The 23,236-nt window shown below is 34.5% G+C and overlaps 2 protein-coding genes across 3 annotated transcripts; one reads left to right on the forward strand and one right to left on the reverse strand.

Annotated features, from left to right (window-relative positions):
* Window positions 1–5,785: 5,785 nt before the first annotated feature.
* On the forward strand, window positions 5,786–18,040 carry LOC121787104 (calcium-transporting ATPase 10, plasma membrane-type-like). Of its 2 annotated transcripts, none has more exons than XM_042185721.1 (35): window positions 5,786–5,926; window positions 6,006–6,272; window positions 7,613–7,729; window positions 7,806–7,845; window positions 8,208–8,329; window positions 8,430–8,561; window positions 8,668–8,757; window positions 9,298–9,367; window positions 10,021–10,091; window positions 10,179–10,262; window positions 10,426–10,503; window positions 10,586–10,660; window positions 11,411–11,494; window positions 11,582–11,664; window positions 11,754–11,862; window positions 11,942–11,997; window positions 12,249–12,291; window positions 12,374–12,457; window positions 12,601–12,738; window positions 13,280–13,345; window positions 13,427–13,525; window positions 13,651–13,761; window positions 13,947–14,117; window positions 14,509–14,568; window positions 15,115–15,279; window positions 15,380–15,496; window positions 15,825–15,923; window positions 16,343–16,480; window positions 16,567–16,667; window positions 16,835–16,880; window positions 16,966–17,100; window positions 17,212–17,319; window positions 17,409–17,500; window positions 17,589–17,689; window positions 17,773–18,040. In XM_042185721.1, the coding sequence occupies exons 2-35, from the start codon at window positions 6,120–6,122 to the stop codon at window positions 17,775–17,777; spliced, it is 3,243 nt and encodes a 1,080-aa protein (XP_042041655.1). In that variant the 5' UTR covers window positions 5,786–5,926; window positions 6,006–6,119; the 3' UTR covers window positions 17,778–18,040. The 2 variants fall into 2 exon arrangements, with proteins under 2 accessions (XP_042041655.1, XP_042041656.1); XM_042185722.1 differs by having other exon boundaries at window positions 8,214–8,329.
* A 919-nt stretch (window positions 18,041–18,959) lies between these two features.
* Window positions 18,960–22,457, reverse strand: LOC121786328 (membrin-11-like). Its single transcript, XM_042184942.1, has 4 exons — window positions 22,131–22,457; window positions 20,428–20,548; window positions 20,195–20,341; window positions 18,960–19,401 (listed from the first exon to the last, which is right to left on the reverse strand). Exons 1-4 carry the CDS (start codon window positions 22,409–22,411, stop codon window positions 19,240–19,242), a joined length of 711 nt encoding a protein of 236 aa, XP_042040876.1. The 5' UTR covers window positions 22,412–22,457; the 3' UTR covers window positions 18,960–19,239.
* Window positions 22,458–23,236: the final 779 nt, after the last annotated feature.

The following is a 23,236-nucleotide window of genomic DNA, read 5'->3' on the forward strand; positions in this document are numbered from 1 at the left end:
AAATCAATAGGAGTAATCACATTTTCCCCAAATCATGAAATGCCCCATATGTTTAGTTATCCCTTTCACATGATGTCTTCCATTTTATTTTCTTTCTCCACGTCATATCAAATTCATTATTCATTAGTTAGGTTTAAACACATTACACATGCGAAAAATTAAATTTCCTCTACCAAAAATATAATTAAAAATTATGATATTAACATACCGACATAATTAGGAAAAAGGGCATAGAGAAAGAAAATTGAGTGAAACATGTAGTTGGGTGTCCATCAATTAATGTTCATGCAAACCACTATGCAGTTTTAATATTAATAACGATACTATTAATTTCTAATTTATTTAAATAGTATTATCTGATTCGGCGACAGTTTATACGCCGTATATTGGCCTGCAATTTAAGTTTTCTTAATTTATGATGCTTTTATTTTACTAGTCGCTAACTCACTACGATTTACTTTGCAGGCCAAACTCATTTATTTTATGTAAAGTGTATCAAGAAAGATATTTATATATGTTCACCTATAAAAGATAATTTGTCAATGTTGAATTCAAATAACAAATCCTTCTTTTCGTTGTCATCAATGGATTAACCCATATGTTTTTTATGGATGGATAAATATTCCATGAAATTAAAGGTTGCGTCATAGTAATTTAAATCCGAAATACTATACTACTGGAAATATAGATTAAAAGATGGTGTCCAGATTTCCCTTACAAATCAGGTCTTTTGATGGATAACTTTGAAGAAATGAAACACGCGATAAAGATATATCGTGATAATCGTGTGATTGCGGTTGCAGATAGACCTTAGCTCTAGACCGGTGTTTGTTTTGGATACTTAGAACTCTGGCGTCGTTGTTTATGGTCTTACATTGTTCTTGTTGTTAGTTTAGATTGGACTTGTTCCTATTATTTGAGTATTGTACATGATCTATTGTTCACCTTCTCGAATGCCTTGAGTATTTTTTTCGTTTTTTAACTTTATCACTAAATCGACACATGCATATCAGATTAACTCACTTCTTTGGTTTAACTATATAATTTTTTATCGTTTCATAATTAATATTGTGCAAAGTAGCCAGTGAGCCTACTGAAATAGTACTAATTTTCAACCAATAATACTGAATTATTAATTATGTGCTGGTATATATTTTGCTTTAGAGAAATATTAGAGGCCAAACAAAAAGTGAAACTTCCTGCTACCTTCCTCCTTCATGTTTCACGTTTAGGGTTTTTTCGGTTACACACAATTGGTTTTGTGTGAAATGAAACCGGATAGAAATAAATGTGGGTGGTCCCACCTAGCCATATACAAATGCTGATGTTTGGTGATACCGAAATGGTTTCCCTTGACACGAGAAATCCGTGTAGGTGACAAAATTGCCCTCACTTTATTTTCAAAATTCCACCCCCTACCCCCATGGTTTAGCAAAATCCAAATACAATTTCATCTTCTTCTCCCTTTTTTCATGAATTGATCAATTCAGCCAAATTATCTGAACAAATACAGTTTCATCTTCTTCTCCCTTTTCCCCTTTTTCCATGAATTGATCAATTGGATCATAGTTACTTACAGAGAAGAGCTTAAGCAAGGGACAAAGAAAAGACAAGAAGCTAGTTGAGGGGCCACCGCCGTCATTATCGCGAGCTCCTTTGAGAAATTTGGGCTTTTGCATCTTGATTGGAGGAATTTCTTACACAAAATCTGTTTCTTTTACAAGAAACAACATTTTTGTGACAATTTCTGCGAACCTTGAATTTGACGAGGATTGAAGGTAGGAATTCAGCTCTAGCAAAAGTGTGTATGCTTTTGTTGGAATTTATGTGAATTTCTCCACCGATTGGAGTTGGATTTGGGGATGAAATTAGTGAGGAATGCATTTGAAGATTGTGGTGGTTATGGCCGTTGCTGGTTCCATAAAGGGGATCATTGAAATGGGGATCTGCAGCGGCGGGGGAGGGAAGGGGCGGGGAAGAGCTCATGGCCAAGTGGAGCTCCGGCTTGGAGCAAGCTTCGAGAGTTTGGAGTAGAAGACGCCAATCCGCCGGCAAAGTCTGGATTTTGGATGATGCGAACTGAGAGCTATGTGTGTGCCATCTTCCTCGCTGCCTAGGGTTTCTGGAGCTTCAATTGTTGTGTGGGAAAATGATTGCTGAAGGAAGGGGGGTGTGTTAAAAAATGAGAAGGATAATTTGGGAAAGACACACCTCATCCGTTGATGACGTCCCGGATGCCGACTTAAAAAATATGTGGTTCCCAGGTAATTAAAAATTGGCATTTATGATTGCAACAGTGCGGGCTTTGCCATTTGTTCTGATAATTAAGACACGCCGAACAACATAAATGCGCAGAAACCGGCCACACCGATTGTGTGTAACCGAACAAACCCTAAACGTGAAACATGAAGGAGGAAGGTACCAGGAAGTTTCACTTTTTGTTTGGCCTCTAATATTAGGTCTTTTTCAAGACTTTATATGCAAGTCATAATAGTAGGTCTTTTTCAAGCAAAAATTTGACGAACAAGAATATAGTATTAATTATATAAAATTAGTTCAATATACAGCAATAAAAAATCAGTGTATTCGTACAAATAAAAAATTTATTACCAATAGTCACTTATTTTTATTGGTCAAATAAAGGTGATATGACTTGTTTGGAATAATGTTATCGGAACTTTGCTTATTCTTATCAAAGTAAATAATATTAAGTGAAGATAAGTAATTTATAGAATCTCTGACCTGTCGCCTCGCTGCTTTGTTCCTTACTTGTAAAACAAACATTTGACAAAATGGAGAAAATGTGAAAAAAGCAAAAAGAAAAAAGGTAAAATCCATCGACCAATAAATACTTTTCAAACGGTAGCTTTGTAGAATAGCTTGACCGTTTTGCATTTTGATGAGACAAAATCTATGTATTGCCACGTGGCAGGAAAGTCATTTGCCGACAGCTAAGGTAATCGGTCGTTGCAGCAAAAGGCGATTCCGTCGCCTTGGCGGCTCACACACTCCGGCCTGACATCATGTGAGGGGGTTCAATCCCGTTAAGGGGAGGCCTTAACCCACTGGCTGCCAGAAAGGTAATCGGTCGTGCTAACGCACCGGTGGGTTCGATGGCATCTCAAAAAATCCATAATTCATGTTAATAATATTCATTATTTAGTAATAGTATGCTTGTTACTTGATACTCATTTTTTTTCTTCCTTCAAAGCATATTAAATTATGAAATTTCCAACTCAAACATAAAAGCAAGAATTTCAACTAATTACGAAATTTCCTTTTTGCTGAAAATTGAATCCCTCATTCGATAAAGCAACTTTGGGATTATACTGATATAGCATGCATATTATTTTTTCGGATATACTTTGCCCTTTTATTTTTTGTTTATGTTATAATTACTAATATTGTTATGATACACACTTCAGTGATTGAAGCCAAACCAAATAAAAATATTGAAGAAAAATAATAAATGGTGCAGGTGCATTATCATACTAGCTACATGTAAATGTTATATTGTGATAGATTAATAGTACTCCCTATGAAACAATGGAATGCAACACAGTTGAAATTAAAGCTCCTTTTTCAAATATATATCAAACATCATATGTGAAGGGTATAGAGCACAAATCGTGGACTTGTGAATTGATATATAACGTATGAAAGACTTAAAAGAATAAAGAAAATTGCACTGATTTATATCATAAACTAAGGGAAATTATATGTTAATGCCTTATACGAGCATCACTCTCGTTTCATGATAGTTTAATGTTACTCCTACTTGTTTTATTTTATATATTTAGTTTGATTCTAATACATTTAAACATGTTATTAACATTTTTAGTTTTACATAATTTATAAAATCAAATCCAATTTTTTATTTCATTTATTTATTTGTAGTTACAGATAAAACGAAAAAAATTAACAAAAAAATCAAACAATAAACAACGCTAAATGAGCCTGAAATAATATAAATGCTAATAAAACATGTAGCATATATTTTGCCTGTAAACTAGTTTGAAAGTTTGATAATTTATGTATACTATAATCATCCTTGTTTAGAAGTTTGGTTTACTCAATTTTCAAACTTTAAGTTTTTCCTGAATAAAAGGTTAAAATTATATCATAGCAGATAATGAAAGGAATATAGATAAGATAGAGCTTTTACCAATTCACAAAATAAAATTATCTACATTCAATTCAAATTCCTAATAATAAAAAAGAAACAAACGAGATTTAAGTGTTTATGGATTTTTTCCAAATTACAACTAGACGCCTACTCATTTCCATATTAAATGTGCATTTGTAATTCAAAATTCAAATTGAAAAAATTATTTAGCAGCATTCATTTATTTGGAAATAATTTGAAAGAAAATTTGGTGAGGTGGAGTAGTTGAAAATCAGATGAACTTAGACATATAAGAGACTAAGACCATAAAAGTATAAAACATTAAACAAACATTTAGAACTACAATATTAAAAAATTGATTTTCACTAGATTTACACACATAGTTTTTGTATAGCGTGAGCTTCAAATTTATTCTATAGAAAATGAGAAGTATATCTTTTAGATCTTGAAAAACGAAAAATATCATCATATGTATCTGAAAAATGAAAAATGTCACATTCTTATTGATTTGGCCCCTGAACACGGCAATGATGTATTTTTTTAGTTCTAAATTATTTGAAACTGAGATTATAATAAGATGTGGTCTTCAATTATCAAGAAATAAATTTATTATTGTATAATTAATTATTTAGAATCATGGATTATTAAATATTATATCACACGAATTCGAATGATATTTTATTTTTGAAATATTTTTATAAAATTAATACAACATGGTTTATATTTCAATAAAATTTATACATATAAAAAATTCAAAAGAATATCATTAAAATTTACTTAGATTTAATTTGAAAGAGCCATTCATATTTAAATGATATAATACTGGAATAATATCCATAATTATAAAAATTTATCATCGAATAAATGAAATATATTTGTTCAAAATCCAAATTTTATTATAATCTCCAATCTTATTATTTATCATTCAAGAGAGTTGTGGTGATTTTTTAGGGATCTTTGTAATTCATTATTTTGTTCAAATGATTTATTTTGTCAATTAAACAAGTGGGTTTTAAACGTTGCAAAATATATTTCATGATTTAATGCCGACGCTCTTAGGATCAAAATAACATTTACACCAGATCTCTTTTGATTATCAATAAAAAGAAATATTTCCTTTTCTACAAGAAAGCAAATTAAAGTTATTCCCGATTTAATCCTTGTCACATGAGCTTTAAATTTTTAATCTTTTCCTAATCGAATATTTGATTTGCAAAGAAAATCTACCTCTTCCGCGAATTTCGTAGGATCACAAGATCTAAAATACTAAGAATACCCGCAACGCATCAACATAAGACAAAAAATCCATCACAAAGTATCGGAACGATGGTGTGATGAGCTATCACGCCAACATTTATTACTTGTAGATTTTTTATTAGTTTAGTTATATAAATGTTTCACAATAACATAAATAAGTGAATAAAACATAAAATAAAACAAAAGATAAAATAAATTAATTAACAGAGTATTTTTTTTATCAAAATAAGGAATAACTCATTTTAACATCCCAAAATATAATACTACAAACTTAATTAACTTGACTTCTTTATTCTGAAATTACTTTATTTTTGATTATTTATATATTTTCCTAAATCATGAATATATAACTTTATTTATTCTGTAGTACTATATTATAAAAGAAATTTGACATAGCGACGTGGGAGCGTGGGAAGTTGGCAATTTTTTAGAAATTTCGAGGCAATTTCTCGCTCCTTTCCACACGGCACACGCTGTCCGTGTGACTTCACCACTCTCATTTTCCGGCGACGGTCGGTTTCGAATTTTCCGGCATCCACCGCGGTAGTTCCGCCGTTTCCTGCTCTATTCACGCATGAATCGTTACCACCTGCGCGACTAAACACTTACTTTCTGTGATCAGTTGTAGGAATTTGTCTTATCACCGTTTGCTTTTGCCGGCATTGGCTGAATCTCAGTTCTCCGGCAGAGGCGTCATCTCTCCTGCGACTAAGGAACGGAATCGAGAGAATTGAGCATGACTGAAGAAATCAGGTACAAGAAGGACGGGTTCGACCTCGAAGCGGGGAGTAGCCGGCGCGATTATCCCGAGGATGATGACGACGGCGATGGACCGTTCGACATTTTTCGGACGAAGAGTGCTCCGGTGCACCGGCTGCGGAGATGGAGGGTGAGTCGACTGCATTGGTTCATTTCTGAATCTTATTTTATGTTTTTTTGTTACTATTTCATTTGTTGGCGATCGCTCTGTTATTAAGTTTTTTTGTCATTTCCTCGCCTTTTATCATTGCTTCAGTTGATTTGTTTTGTATTCCGAAGTCCATGAGTCATAACGAGGAGGCGGTTTTGTATCTTCATTAGTCATCCTAGTTTCTTAAATTGAGTGCTTTGGTACGATGCGGGTGGTATATTTCATGCCTATCTATGAAGGTTTTTGAAATGTGTGTTGAGAACTGAATAGCAATTTAGTTAGTTCTTGTTTGCAATCTAGTTAGTTCTTGTTTGCTCTCATGATATAAGAATTCCTTAATCAGTGAACACAGCATTCTTGATTCTTCTTATAGTACCTTTTATTGCTCTTGTTCGCCTGCTGAAATTGAGATTGTGTTTACTGCGTAATGCTTTGGTTTTCCAATGAGCATTGTGCATATCAATATATCATAATACCATTAACCATCGTAAACACCATTTTTCCTGAATCAGTGGAAGAATGGAGCATTATGTGATTTATTCAATAAGACAGATTCTCAAATGTAGCCTTCTTTTCCTCCGATTTAAGTAACGCCATTTGTACTGCATCAGTATTGTATATAGGCTGACATTAGCTTAAGCAGTTATTACTCCTGTGGTAGTTAATTGTTTTCAATTTTCCCGCTGCCTTAAGTGAGCAATGATAGTAATCTCACATGTATTTCCTTCTCTCATGGCCACTGTGGTCGAGTCTGGATGATCAGGGTGTGTAACAATCCATATTTTTGTACCTCCCCCCCCCCTCTCTCTCTCCTGTTCTTATTTACCTGTGTTTGTTTTTTGAAATTTTTTCTTGCCTAATTATGGCTCGTAGCCTAGTTGAAGTGATCTATTGCAATTTTACAAGTCCATATTTGAGTAGATACAATTTATGTATGTAAACTATTCAATCAAAATTCCAGTATATAAAACACCTAAGAAGAGGAGGTACATTATCACTTGGCATGTAACCTCCATTGTAGATAGTAGATACTGTTATCACGTATGTCCCTTGTATGAAAAGAAGAAGAAGAACACAACAACAACAATAACAGTGGTCAAATACCATTGGGATATCTTGTTGATTGTAGAAGATTTATATTCGGAGAGAATGATCAGTAGACAACTGCATTATAACTTCTTTAGTTGCTCTCTATAATTTTCTTACTTATATGGATTTAGGTGGACCTTGATTTTCTTTTTTGCCATTCGTTTGTCCTACACTAAAGTGTGTTATTACCAGTCAATTTTAATAGTTTTCTTAATCTGTGGTTGCTTCAGCAAGCCGCACTTGTCCTAAATGCTTCAAGGCGATTTCGTTATACATTGGACTTGAAGAAAGAACAAGAGAGAAGGCAGTTAATTGCTAAGATTAGAACACATGCTCAAGTCATTAGGGTAAATTATTTTTCTTATATGAATTAGGTACCTAATGATCACTCATTTGATTGCTAAACTGTGATCACTTGAACAGGCTGCTGTCTTGTTCCAAGAGGCGGTCAAAGGACTACCTGGTAATTATATTTCTGTTCTTTTGTACAGAGTAAATCTTTTATTGATTAAACTTCTGTGGGAACCGTAGTTTATCATTTTAGAGCTGGTACAAGTTATTGTATTATCTTGTTGAAATTGCAATGTCATCTTTTACTTATTAACTTTGTTCTAGTTGTCGTTTTGTTAATCTAGGAAACTATAAGTCTTTATGATCATACTACTGTCATCATTTTGTTGACATTGGCTTATCAGGGAATTTAAAATGATTAAAGTTGATAATCTGTTTTAATTTATTTATCTTGCTGACCATTATCACAGTGGAAATCTTTTATTTGGCCATGAGTCATTTTATGCTCATTTGTTGTTTTGTCTGACATGTTAGGTGCAGTAACTTCAACTTTACCATTGACTCCTGCTCAAAATTCTGATTTTGGCATCAGCTCAGAAGAGCTAGTTGCAATATCCAAGGAGCATGATCTTTCTGTTTTGCAGCAAAATGGGGGGGTAAGTTCATTGCAATCTTTCTACTCACATATTTTTTAGTCAACATATTGTTTTTATTTGTATTCCCATATCATCCTTATTCGTTACTTTGTGTGGCCAGGTTAAAGGATTAGCTGAAAAGGTAAAATCCAATCAGGAGAATGGTATATCAGGGGATGAGACTGACATCATAAACAGGAAGAAAGCTTTTGGGTCGAATACATATCCTCGAAAGAAGGGAAGGAGTTTTTGGGTCAGTGACTACGCTGACTAGTTTTGTTTTTGACAATCATCATACCTTTCCTGTTGAAGAAGTGTTAAAAAATTGTTTTATTTGTGATAATTATATTTTCCTGTAGAGCTTTGTGTGGGATGCTTGTCGAGATACTACTCTTATAATTTTGATGGTTGCTGCAACTGCTTCCTTGGTATTGGGTATAAAGACCGAGGTAAGGTTCAGTACACTCTTATATGTCAGTTCCTGGGAATGATCATGAGATAACTAAAGATAGTGCACCCTATCTTGGCTGCCCATTTCTTGATTGTGACTTTCTGACCTTGTGTTGAGCCGGTTTGCTGTCTTTCTCTATTTGCTAGAGCTATGTACATTATTTTTTCTTTCATGTTGATCGAGGTGTTCCTCGAGATCATGTATATGTTGGTATTGGATTTTCTTGCAAGTAAATTGAGGAATAACATCTATTTTCACCATATCTTATTAGTATTGCTTTGTCAAAATTTGTCGTATTTCTTAATTAAAAAATTTGTAAATTCATAAATTTTCTCAAGTAAGATATATCTCAGTCATTTCTTTGGTTTGCTCTTTGAATCGATTAAGTTGTTTAAGCAACTGGGTTTGGAACTAAAAAAAAATGCTTATAGCAACGTGCCCTCATGCCTATGGTTCTCTATTGAAGATTTTGTCACTCTGGTGAGGAATATAGAATAATGTATCAGTGCTTGGCCCCTGTAATAGTTTGTTTTTTTAGGGTATCAAAGAAGGCTGGTATGATGGAGGAAGCATTGCCTTGGCAGTTATTATAGTCATTGTTTTTACAGGTAATATTAATATGTGATTTATGTGGTTTAACTGCTGGTTTTAGTTGCAGTTGCGACCTCTTTGCAGCTTGCTTGATTTCTATAACTGATGGATCACATAGTTATGAGATGATCCTGGTTGGGTTCTGTAAAAATGTCTTATCCGGTGATATATCTTCAGTGGAATACCAATGATATGATTTCGAAGAGAAACCAGCCTTCAGTGAGAAACAAAAGATAATTTTTCATCCATGGGTTTTTGTGGGTCGTTGGAAAGTTTAGACTAGTTGGGAGGGTGCTGAAATAAAAAATTTCATGCAAGTATGGATAATCAAGTAGCCCAAAATTCATACATAAGTTCAGAAAGAGTAGAAGTTAATGTTTAGGTATTTTCAGAAAAAACCAACCAGGCGTGGCAATCAGTTTATGCTTTGGGTTGAGACTAGGCAATACAATTTAAGTGTTCTTATATGGACCTGAGCACAGCCTGTTTATTACTCAGGTCAAGTACTGGATCCAAACACGCATTTTGTTTGCACAAATAACCTGACACAACATGTAAATGTTAATATGATTCTCGAGTGTCAGCAGCAGCAGCATATGTCTTCCATAAGAATTTTCTTGTGTTCATGTCAACTGGAAATAAGAAATGCATTTTTAAAACAAAATTGCAGCTGTAAGTGATTACAAACAATCCCTTCAATTCCAGAATTTGAATGAAGAGAAGGAAAATATACAAATGGAGGTAGGATAATGTGAAAAAAATATTCTGCATGTACTGCCCCCCGTATTTTATTTCTTTTTCTTATGTTTACTTTGAAATATTCTACAGGTGATAAGGGGTGGGCGGAGGACTAAGATTTCAATATTTGAAATAGTTGTTGGTGATGTCTTGCCTCTTAAAATTGGTGATCAGGTAATTGAGAGTACCTTACTCTCTGCTGTGGAAATTGATGTTTAGTATAGTCTTCATGTGTTGCAAGTGTTTGAGGAAGACTTACTCTCTTAATATATTTTGGGTGGTGGTATGGGAGTTGATGCTTGCATTTAATTCAATCATCCCCTCCATATGCATATAGGTGCCAGCTGATGGGCTTGTAATATCCGGCCACTCCCTCTCAGTTGATGAATCCAGTATGACAGGAGAAAGTAAAATTGTATGCCTAAAGAAACCTGTTGCTCTATGTTGTGTTAGTCAGTGTGATACTCTCGTTTAATCTTCAATATGGTCTGTCTTAGGTCCACAAAGATCCTGTACGATCACCCTTTCTTATGTCTGGATGCAAGATTGCTGATGGGTATGGGACAATGCTGGTAATTTCTCACTATCCTCTTAGCTCTTTAGCAATTTTTAGAATATTTAGAATTTCCATGGCTATGATTGCTCAAGAACGTATAATCAATCTAGTTACGGAATGTGCTATGTGGTTTGGATAGGAATTTTGGATAAGGCACAGGAGGATAATATTTTTCATGTATATGAATAAACTGAAATGCTTTGTTGCTTAACTTGTAGTAGCTAACAGTGATGGTGTAGTTAGGGCTGCACGGCTCGTCAAAGTATTCAGGTATTCGAGCTCGGGTCGCCACCTAAACACCGAACTCAGCTTGATCTTAGCTCGTTAGATATTTGTATAATCGGTGTTTGAGTCAAGATCGCGAAAGGCTTGAAAAATATTCCTACTGTGCTCTTGATCAGCATGTTACTTGAGCTTGATTGAGGTTTGACTAAAGGCTCCTGAGCTGGCTCGATTAATTAGCTTGCAAACATATTCGTGAACAAACGGATTCAAACATGTTTGCAAGCCCAATGAACTGAGCATAATCAGCCTTAGACCCAAGCCCTCGAATAGCTCACGAGTAGCTCTGTTCATTTACAACCCTAGGTGTAGTTGGTGATTTACATCAGGTTTAGACTGTACTTAGTCTATGACTAGTTGACATGCAAGTGTTTATTACATGAAACATGTTTGCTTGTAATGAAAGTGGCACTTGTTCTTCTATCATATCCATCCTGAGGATGTACTATGAACTGCCAACTGAATTTTGATTGGGCTGTCACAGGTAACTAGTGTGGGAATAAATACTGAATGGGGATTACTTATGGCGAGCATATCAGAAGATAATGGCGAGGAAACACCATTACAGGTTACTTCTTAATGGAGCCTTGGTAACATTTTTCTGATTCTTAAGTGCCTGTCTGATTCTGACATTTTAACGTGATGATGAGTTTAGGTACGATTAAATGGGGTTGCTACTTTTATTGGCATGGTTGGTCTGGGAGTAGCACTTGTTGTTCTTATTGTCCTTGTGGCCAGGTAATTTGCTTATTGATACAGTATCTGATTCTTTTATTTTTAGTTTGGGAAGTTAAATCATTATTATATATTACTTTGTTATTGAGCAGATTTTTTACTGGGCATACGAAAGATCCTGATGGCACAGTCCAATTTACAGCTGGGAAGACAAAAGTTGGTGATGCAATTGATGGATTTGTAAAGATATTCACTGTTGCAGTATGTATTCATTTCAAATATTTGATAATAATTTAGTGTCTGCTCGTTTTGTATTGCTGATTAATCGATTAAACTCCAGGTGACTATTGTAGTTGTTGCAGTACCAGAAGGTCTTCCATTAGCTGTCACTCTCACGTAAGCATATTTGTTACGCTTCATTAGCACCTGCGCTTGTCATTATGAAAATTATTGCATTGATCTCTGCCCATTATGTGCTTGTTTGTTTGAAAGTGAACTTTGCTGAATGTGACATATCCTTTATATCTCTTCTATTTCTGGACGTAAACTTCTTATGAATTTATTGATACTATTTACACTGCAATTGGTGTAAGACCACACATTTGTTTTCTTTGAATAGCCTTCTTTAATATGAAAATGCATTTCAGGCTTGCGTATTCAATGAGGAAAATGATGGCTGATAAAGCATTGGTATGCATTTGTGCTAGAAGCGTTCACTTCTCTAAGATATTTTGCAATATCTTCTGTTAGTTTATTAAAAATTAAACTGTAGGTGAGGAGGCTTTCAGCCTGTGAAACAATGGGCTCTGCTACTACTATTTGCAGTGATAAAACTGGAACCCTCACGCTGAATGAGGTGCTTATCATTTTTCTTTTTTTTGTGCTCCTAGTTTTCTTTTGGTTCTGCATTTGTTGGTTGCTTTGGCATTCAGATAATGTAGAAATCTTGGGTATTTGATTTCAATTTGCAACCAATAATCTTTTATCATCCTTGTACAGATGACTGTGGTGGAGGTATCTGCATGTGGAAAGAAAATTGATCCACCTGACAATAAATCACTTCTCCCTTCTAAAGTTTTCTCTCTACTGATTGAGGGCATTGCACAAAACACAACTGGAAGCGTATTTGTGCCTGAAGTATGTTTTAGGGGGTGTTCCTCTGATTGCTTCTATTTATTTACGTTGAATTTCTGAATAGGAATAAAGATGTTACTTAGGTGGAAAACTCATCATAGAATTGCATGTTTGATTCTGATGACATAAAGAAAATCTGTTTTTTTCACTTTCTGACCATTTATTTCGTTGGTTTTCTACTTATCAAGTTTTGGTTCAGAACTCATGAATTCCAGTGTTGTGTAAAGTGTAAACTGTTGTTATCAAAATATTTGTTTGTCATGCATATATAAAGCCTCAACATATGAAATTACTGTGTTTCATGGTATATTTCATTTTTATTACTTTGTAATTGAATTTTGGGTAGACAATCTAAGATCAGTCTTCTGATTGATGAACTATTCTAGAAAACTTGAAGCTGGAGTACAAAGTAAATAAGCATTTGAGGAAGTTGCTTACATCTTTATAGGCTCTTATAAGTATATGTTGTGATAGTTCTACTTTTTTATCCTTTTCTTTTCTCATTGATATATTAGGAGAATCTGATTTAGCTGGTTTTTGTTAGGGTGGTGGAGCTCCGGAACTTTCGGGATCACCAACTGAAAAGGCAATTCTGCAGTGGGGAGTAAATGTAGTGCAACAAAAACTTTTTTTGGCTTTATAGCAGTGTCTTGTTCTATATGCCAATTTAATTTCTCTTGTTTTTCTGCAGCTTGGAATGGATTTTCTTTCTGTTCGTTTAGATTCAGTTATTATTCATGCCTTTCCATTTAACTCAGAGAAGAAGCGAGGTGGTGTCGCACTAAAAGTGGTAATTCAAAAGTTTGCTTTGGTGATGTATTTTAGGTTGTGTTACCCTCTTGCCTTCTTGCAAATAATTCTGGATGGACTTTCTTCAGTTTTCTTTTTTGTGAATTAATATGGGTGCCTTGGCAGTCTGATTCTGAAGTTCACGTGCACTGGAAAGGGGCTGCAGAAATAGTACTTGCGTGCTGCACAAGTTACATAGATACGGATGACCATGTGGTGCCGCTTGACGAAGAAAAGGTGTGTATGGGAAATAATTTTTCTAGCTTCTCTTTCTGGTACTGCTAAATTATTAATTTTATGCTGTTTATGAAGAATTTGTGAATTTTTTTAAGAGTATAATTCAATAATAGACATATTTTTAAGTATTAGGATATTCTAAGTTTGGTTTTAGCTGTGAAATGACATTTTTGTTTTAACTGTAGTTATCATCTTATAAGAAAGCGATTGAAGATATGGCTGTAGAGAGCTTGCGTTGTGTGGCCATTGCCTACAGGCCATATGATGCAAAGAGTGTTCCATCCGTTGCCGCAGAACTCGAAAATTGGCAATTACCTGAGTCGGACCTTATTTTGCTGGCCATTGTCGGTATCAAGGTGCTTGTTTCTACTTCTTCCTTAACTGCTGCATGTTAATTTTTCACAAGTTTCTCTGTATGTTATATTTGTATCTTCTTTTATGAAACTAATTTGTCTTCCACTTTTTTGTAATTTTGGAAATTACATGCCCATTTGCATCACGAATGAAAAGCTTTCTATCAGTCATAAACATTGTCTCAATTTTTTGCAATTAGCAGTCTAGACAAAAATGTGCTATCTTTCTATATTAACATTATAGGTTTCTTTACAACAATTTATTCTGGTTGACATCAATGTTGAGTGTCCTGACAATTATTAGGATCACATATGCCAGATTTCTCAGTTTCATGTATTGTGGATCCCAAATGATTGATGATTGGTAATAAGCGTAATAATACTTTTGATATAGGATCCTTGCCGACCAGGTGTAAAAGATGCTGTCCAGTTGTGCACTAATGCAGGTGTTAAGGTATGTGCATTTATTACCTCACTTCCTCTGGCCCACTAGGAAATATGGGTTTTGTGGTCTATGCTATGTTAATCTAAATTGATAATGTTTGTGAAAAGATGTAGTAAAATTCTAGTAAAAAAATTATATGAAGATACTAAATGATATTCCTAAATCCACAAATAAAATTCCTTCACTTCCAAACCTAAGCAATTATTTCACAAGTGTTAATTTAAGATAATGTGATATTACAATTATGTGAAAGAATCAAATCTTGATTCTCAACACTTTGTATTGTTCAAAATTTCAAATATATCATTCTTAAAAAATTATTACCCACCCAATCATCCTCCCAAGTCTGAAAATCTCAATTTGTTTCTGTTAACACCTCTGATGATGTTCTTGACTGATTAATGAAAACCATTATGAAATTTGAATATATATTTTATTGAAAAGTAGGTTCCAAGGCAATGGGTGTATATACTTTTTTTTTCTTTATTCGGCACCAGACATTTTGTTTTTCTTAATCATGCAGTAATTTTGTTTCTTGGTCTATCGATTTTCTAGGTGCGCATGGTCACTGGTGACAATCTTCAAACAGCTAAAGCAATTGCCTTAGAGTGTGGTATATTAAGCTCTGGTACAGATGCAACTGAGCCTAACATTATTGAAGGAAAGATATTCCGCACCCTTACGGAATCACAGAGATTAGATATCGCTGATAAGATTTCGGTATGGAATGATGATTGACAGACTCTTGATATCTTAGTGTGTGTAACTCAGCTAGTTGTTGATGGGTGATAATGACTTTGCATTACCGTTTTGCACATAGGTGATGGGAAGGTCGTCACCAAATGACAAACTCCTGCTTGTTCAAGCATTAAGAAAGAGGGGACATGTAGTTGCTGTTACTGGAGATGGTACGAACGATGCTCCTGCACTACATGAGGTCTGGTACTTCACTTGTTTAGAATATGTGGCTTTATCATGTATAGTTGATGCAGAGGGCAATGACTTATGCCTGCATGTTTTCATCCATATTCTCCCAGATACCAAAATCTCTTATGATACAATAAGTAGGTTTTTCTATCTCTAGAATTGTATCAATTGTGAATTAGTTGGCGCAATGTGTTATAAAGATTGTGGAAGAGTAGTGTTATCTGAACTGAACTTGCATTTTTCCACTTTCCTAGAAGTAAACAGTTGGGGATGTGGTGTTACAGTCATTGAGCTTCTACAGCTAATATGATTAAATTTGCAATTTTTTAATGGTGTAGGCTGATATTGGTCTTGCAATGGGTATCCAAGGCACAGAAGTTGCAAAAGAGAGTTCAGATATCATTATATTGGATGACAATTTTTCTTCTGTTGTGAAGGTTAGTTATCTAATTTTTGTTACTTAATAGTTTCGCCATGCTGGTCTCATGCACTGTTAACTCTATGGAGACGTGTGTGAATTTTTGTACTTCTATTGGAGAGCTCACCTTCTAATAATGTGGCTATGGTCTTTGCCATGTGATTTTCAGTTTTCCATGAAATTTTGGCTGTAATTCTGAATCTCAGATGTTTTCGGTGGTGCCAGTGTCTTCTGTTTTGATGTTTTGGTTGTCTTCAAATTTCATTGAAATCGTATGATTCATTTCAAATCAGCATTATCTAGAATTTTTTCTTAACATAATATGAATATAAATCATGAAAAATGAATGAGCCTGTAGCAAGTTTCTTCTGACAGTCTAAATAGCCACGAGTCATGAAATTTTGTACTACTCGAGAGCTTACACTTTTGTCACTGTAGGTTGTCCGATGGGGAAGATCTGTTTACGCCAATATTCAGAAATTCATACAGTTTCAACTTACGGTTAATGTTGCTGCTTTGATTATCAATGTTGTTGCTGCAGTTTCTGTTGGCAATGTTCCACTGAATGCTGTGCAGGTGTGTAGCCTCTCTTTCCTGTGTGGGATATGCTCAAGTTGCTATAATTCTTGTATAAAGATTGGTTCATTTTTTCGGGTATTCAGCTTCTCTGGGTGAACCTTATCATGGACACATTAGGAGCACTTGCGCTAGCCACTGAGCCTCCTACTGATCATCTCATGCGTAGAGCACCTGTTGGTAGAAGGTCAGATTTCTGCAAGTCATTCACAGATTTGATGCTCTCGTTTTCCATAATTGCTACTATTTTTCTCCTTATGTTAAATGATTTGGCCTCATTATTTTCTTTGATATCAATTTCTGCTCCTATTACTGATTGATTATATTTTGACAATGAAATTGTTGGTATTCTAGGGAACCCCTTATAACGAATATCATGTGGAGGAATTTGTTAATACAGGTATGTCTTGTATTATGATAACCTTGTGAAATTGCTTTTCACAGCTGAAACTGAATAGTCTCATTTTATTTCCCACTAATTGTAGGCTTCATATCAAGTCACTGTGCTCTTAATCCTCAATTTCCGGGGAAGGGATATCCTGAATCTGCAGAACGATGACAAAGATCACGCTTTCCGAGTGAATAATACACTAATATTCAACGCATTTGTCTTCTGTCAGGTAAGAGCTACATTAATGATTATATATCTCTTGATCATGCTGCATGAGTGATGTGAGGATGCATAGCTTTTTTGATGTTTGCCTGTGATCTCTTTACATCTTTCTCTATAGGTATTCAATGAATTTAACGCTCGAAAGCCAGATGAGGTGAATGTGTTTAAAGGTGTCACTAAAAACCGTCTGTTCATGGGAATAATCGGCCTTGAAGTAGTGCTTCAGGTACTCATTTATTATACTACACCATGGCTAATATGTATTGTCTAGTTTATTCATTTGCAACTCCTTATATTTCCACATTTCGTTTCTAGGTTATCATAATCTTTTTCCTGGGGAAGTTTGCCACCACTGTTCGGCTGAGCTGGAAACTGTGGCTTGTGTCAATTGCTCTCGGTATTATCAGGTTCGTAGTTATCAGATTCTCTCTTTTCTATCAGTCGACAGTGCAGAATCAGTCATATTTATATGGTTTGTTTGTGGGAAATCACCAGCTGGCCTCTTGCTGCTATCGGAAAACTAATTCCTGTCCCCGAGAAGCCCATTGCTGAATTCTTTACGAAGAAAATCCGTAGAGAGAGAAACTCTGATGATGGTAATTTTACTTACAGAAATTGCTTTCGTCCCAGGTATTGATGATGGTTGTTGGTTAATCTTCGTCGTTTATTGTTTTTGCAGGTTAAGATTTGGTTTCGGGTTTATGGCAGTATAGGCTAACATTTGCATAGAAAAGAGAAATACTAACAAGAATATAGAGGCAAGGTAGAGGAGGTTGGTTTCATGTTATGGTTTCTGTTTCCACATCAACTGGAGTTATTCTTTTAATGCCTCGACACTTTCTAAAGTCTTATTTCCGGATATTATTGTAAATTAGCTATTTGATTTCTCTATCACATTGTGTTTTTGGCAATTGGGTTTTATTATCTAGAAAAACATATGTTTATTATCTTTCAGATCACTTTTTGATTTGGAAAATGAAATTGTTGAACATTACTGAAGTAGGTTTATGGATTTGAAGGTGCTGTGTTTTCTAAAGTCCAAATTTGGTTCCAAATATTTGTGCAAAAAACTTTTGATTGTAAATGTTAAAGTGTGTTGGCTTCTCATCATAGATAATGTGTTTTGATTCATATTTAATGATTTTGTTAAAAAAAATGACAATCAACAATGTTTTCATTTTACTAATGAGTTAAATGTAGGTCAAAATATATTCTCTAAGACTAAATGCTAACACAATTAATATGTAGGACCAAATAAATTTTTTCGTACAATATATTGTTCAAGACTAAGATACTTAATATGTAAGATTATATTTTTTTTCATGTAAATGTACGAAATCAATTTGAGACTAGTCTTTAATTAACTAATTAGAAAAAGAGATATACTGACAATATGGTATGCCTAAAAATAAGACCAAATGTATTTTACGCTTTGTCAATAATTATTACATGAATAATATTAATTTATTCAGTAACCATGATAATAACACATAGATACTACTTTCTATTGATAAGTGAGTAGGTAAAAAGATGGGAGTAAATGAAAATTAATAAACAGTAGCAGAGGTGTAATATGTCAAGTGGATAAAATAAAGTCAGAGAGAGAAATAAGTAAGAGATATTAAAGTACAAGAGAAAATTTGTGCTCCACTTTTTGACAAAAATAGAAATATTTTTAGTACTATTATATTGGAATATTCCAAAAAGAAATGTAACTCTATTAACGCGGAACAATGTTGCAAGAATAGACACATCCGTATGAAGTTAATTTATATCTAAATTAATACTATGAACAAGTTCCAAAATAATCAGACTGCTATTTCATATCTTGGTTTCTTGAAAAAAACTTTTCCGCTGAATCTAAACTTAATAGCAAAAGTGCTTTGACTATATTAATTTCCCAGAAACAGAACAAATTTCATGAGATTTCGCTACGGAAATGTCAAACTATCTTCTTTTACATGCGAATGATTGGATTCTTACACTAATTACAAATCTTAATTCTCGTCTGTATTAAACCGTCGTTCCTAATAATGCTTTCAGTTATAATTTTCAATTCATAGTAAGAAGAGCATCCAAAAATATGTACGAGAAGGCTGTATACATGCCGGTACTAACTTGTTGAGCCAGAATGAGAGTATTTCAGTCATCTCGTCCACCTCCAGAACATGACAACGATGATGATAGTTACAGTCATGCCAGCATACTTAATCCATTTGTCAAAACGGCTCCGCCTCTCAATGAGCCTCAGTAGGGAGTTTGATAGCCCCAAAGTGTTGAGAACATCCAGTGCTTTCCTTTGAGCCCTCTGCATCGATGGAAAAGCCATAAAATGTTAGCTTGGATTCAGTAGAAGAAGATAAATAAACAGTTCTAATGACTTCGTCTTCTGTGACTTGATTACTCAAGGTAGTACTTGGTTTGAGAGATTGTGAGGCAGCTGTTATAAACTCGAGAGCCATATCTAAACGATTATGCTACTCCTTACTAAATAATGCGAAAGAAAGATCAAATTCATCCTATTTATGCAATCAAAGTTATAATGTTTATATTCAGATCCAATATATACTATTGAGTTTAAGTTTTTTTGGTTGGATTAAGCTTGTTCAGGATCCCAAACCAATCTTGAGCTTTTTTGCTCAAGCTCAGTATAATAGTAAACAAACAATCTTTAGTTTTTAGCGCTCAACTTGACTCAATTCAGTACACCCTACATATAATACTCAGTTACAAGTCATTATACAAGAATGCAATATTCTGATAAGGTTAAAGCCCAATCTGTCACTAAGAGCTGCTATAAATGCAACAGCTTGACCACATAAAGTCGGGATTTTCAGCAACTAACTACTATTGAGGTAGATCACAATAGGATTATGTAACTTCCACACTAATCCTTTTAACTTTTTTCATTCTATTTCCAGTAGGATAAGGATTAACTTGTATGTGCAGGTAGTCGGCATCTTCACATACTGTATCATTGAAATGCACTTACTTTAGATTTTCCAAAATTGGGTAACTTTATGCAAGTTCTTTAGCCATACAGAGTGTTTTATTATAGCACCACAAAACTTACAAGACAGATTATACTTTTGCATGGTTACCTTTAAGTGGTCCCTTTGTTCGCTATACTTGGAAAGTATAGCAACACCTGTTGCAAAGCTGTCCTCTAGTAATCTAGAAGATCTATGGACTGACTCCGCTGCTTGCGACTCCTCATCAAAGATTCTCAGAACATGTGCATCTCCACTCTGAAACAAGTGGAGCATTCAAACATATAACTTTCCATAACTCAAAAAAAAAATAAGAATTCTTTAAACTGAGATAGAGGCAATACAGGTCTTCTAAATAATTCAGCTCTCTCTTGGGCTTCTTGTACTCGTTTCTGATGCCTCGATGTGTGCCTATCCAGACTAGCTCTGAATGACTCAGCCTCCTCGCTGACTTGTTCTACCTTTCTGCATTACAAATCAAAGTAAACTAATTTCTTCATACCAAGAACAAGATCTCACAAAAAATACAAATCATACATCTGGTAGCCAAGTTCAAAGAATACTCCCACTCCCTATGTCCCAAGGAGTGTGGTCTTATTGCCATTTTCGCCAGTCCACCAAGACAGTGGCTTTTACAGTATAGGACATAACCCTTTATATCTTTTCCATCATTCACATGCAATATTTACAAAAAACTCACCACTTACTTAGTCTTTAGAGGAACCCAAAACTCTAAACCAATATTTATCAAACACTTAATACCCCTAGTAGGACCTATCTCCACATAAATTACATCTCCCAATATCTTTCTTAAAACATGAGTCGTCTCCTCTGCACCACACTCTTTGCGTAATTCCTGATTCCAGAAAACCCAAAAACAAAGACGATGGTCATTGAATCAGACAGATAAGTGTTACTATCAGCTTCTTCTCTATATTCTTGCTCCCATTTGAGAGGTACGTACCATCATTAGCAAGAAAAGTTCCAGTACGACATTATTACACATTGGTTCTATAACTGATTCATAACTAGAAAAGTTTCTCCAGCACTTTACAATTCACAATGTGTTGGGTTAGATCCTTTCCTAGTTTCATCTTGCCATTACAAAGTGCTTGGATGATCTTATTAGGCAGAACCAGCATCATTTGGCCAATATTATATTAATCCATGAATATTGTCACTAAGGTAGGGTATATAATTGTTAAAACGTTTTCTATTCTTTCCTTTTTCTATGTTTCTGACCAACATGTGCAGTAATTAAATGAAACACAACTCAAATCATCACCTAAACAATTTGTGCTACATATTCTTTCTATCAATTCTTTAGCTATCATCTTCTTTACATTTAACTAATATTCTGGCCTAAAACCGCCTCCCCACATGTGTTTAATAAACTTTTTGTCATAAAATAAGAACTAAGTGGTCAGAAATGAGACAACGCAGGCAGATGCCTCAGCACAGAGAATGGGATAGAAATGCCCGTTTCTTTAGCATTGCATTTGCCAAAGATTAACATCTTCTAAGTGGCTACTTTGTTAAAGTAATTCAATAAGATTTACAGCATAAATTTATCTGCATGAACAACATTCCTATAATGAACACTCAGATACGCGTGTTTTTGTTAACACAACTGATTTACACAAACTCAGATCAGATCAATAGTCATTGTAAATCTCAATCTCTATTATTTCACAAAATTATAAGGAGGATGATAAAATCAATTCAACCAGCATTATTGCAGATCAGCGACCTTAAGCACTCTGATCATCATCGGGATTACAAAACCATTTCAAACAACACATTTAAGATAATTAATCAAATTCAGGGCTGATTTCGCGTACGCGAATGCATATTTCATTGAGAAACCCATTCAAACAACATATTAAGAGATTAAGCAAATCCAGGCTTGAATTGGCGTATAGGAATGCATATTTCAAATACAAAACCATTCAAACAACGTAATTAAGATAATTAAGCAAATCCAGGCCTGAATTGGCGTACACGAATACATATTTCGGGAATTAGATTTGCAGAGATAGGGAAAGACCTTTTCCAGATATCTCGCTGAGGCTTGGAGGGTATGGAGCGCCAGAGGCGATCCATTTCAGCGCAGAGCGACTGGATCTGGTTAATATCTCTTCGAATCAGAGTAGATTGATCATCGGAAGACCCTGCGACGACGGCGCTCGACGATGAAAGCGAAGAGGAGGATGTTGAGGTAAAATCGAGACGCTCGAGCCTCTCCAAAGCATCTCTGATCTTCAATGAGAGCCGCTTGGAGCTAGAGTAGAGCTCCGATAGATTTCCGCCGCCGCCTTCCATTGCCATTGCCGTTGCCGTCGCCGCCTTCTCAGATACGTTTCTGCCTTCTTCGAATCGGAATTCAATTCCTTCAAGTAAGCGTGTATTTTGCCTCTAAAAATAGTTGGAAATGAAGTTAGATATTGATTTTTTTTTTACTAATGCCGGTATTAATAAAATGGAATTGACTGAAATTTGACTGAATATCCAATATATTTTGCTGACGCTGTAATGAGACAATTCAAAAAATAGTTACAAATATGATTTAATTAATTATTTTTAAAATTACGGGACAAATCAGAATTTTACCAAATTTTATTGTTGTTGTTTTACTATTTGCCCTAAAATTAACTCCGTAATAGTATATTATTATCTCTGTTCCAATAAATATGGACATTTGTTTTTCGGCACGAGATTTTATATAGTGTTGTTTTATGAGTTAAAGAAAAGAGATTAAAGTAAGAGAGGGAAAAGTAATGATAAAGTTATTTCTATATTAAGAAACGTACTCCCTCCGTTTTTTAAAATATAAACATTTGAAATGACACGAGTTTTAATGCACAATCGGTAAAGTAAGTGAGAAGAATTGGTAAAGTAAGAGAGATGAAAAGAAAAATGAGTAAAGTAAGAAAGAGGAAGAGAAAAAGTAGTGAAAGTAAAATTAGTGGATTGTGGGATCCATGTCGTAAAATAGAAAGATTCTAAAGTTTCTATTTTAAAGAACGATCCAAAATGGAAATAGTTATTATTTTTAAAAAATAGAGGGAGTATTATTTTTACCGTGACAAACTGAAAACAAAAACGTTTTACTTTTAATGGCATAGAGGATGGTGTTTGATTTAGGATAGATGG

Source organism: Salvia splendens, chromosome 22 (assembly GCF_004379255.2).
Source record: "Salvia splendens isolate huo1 chromosome 22, SspV2, whole genome shotgun sequence".
Classification (NCBI taxonomy): Eukaryota; Viridiplantae; Streptophyta; class Magnoliopsida; order Lamiales; family Lamiaceae; genus Salvia; species Salvia splendens.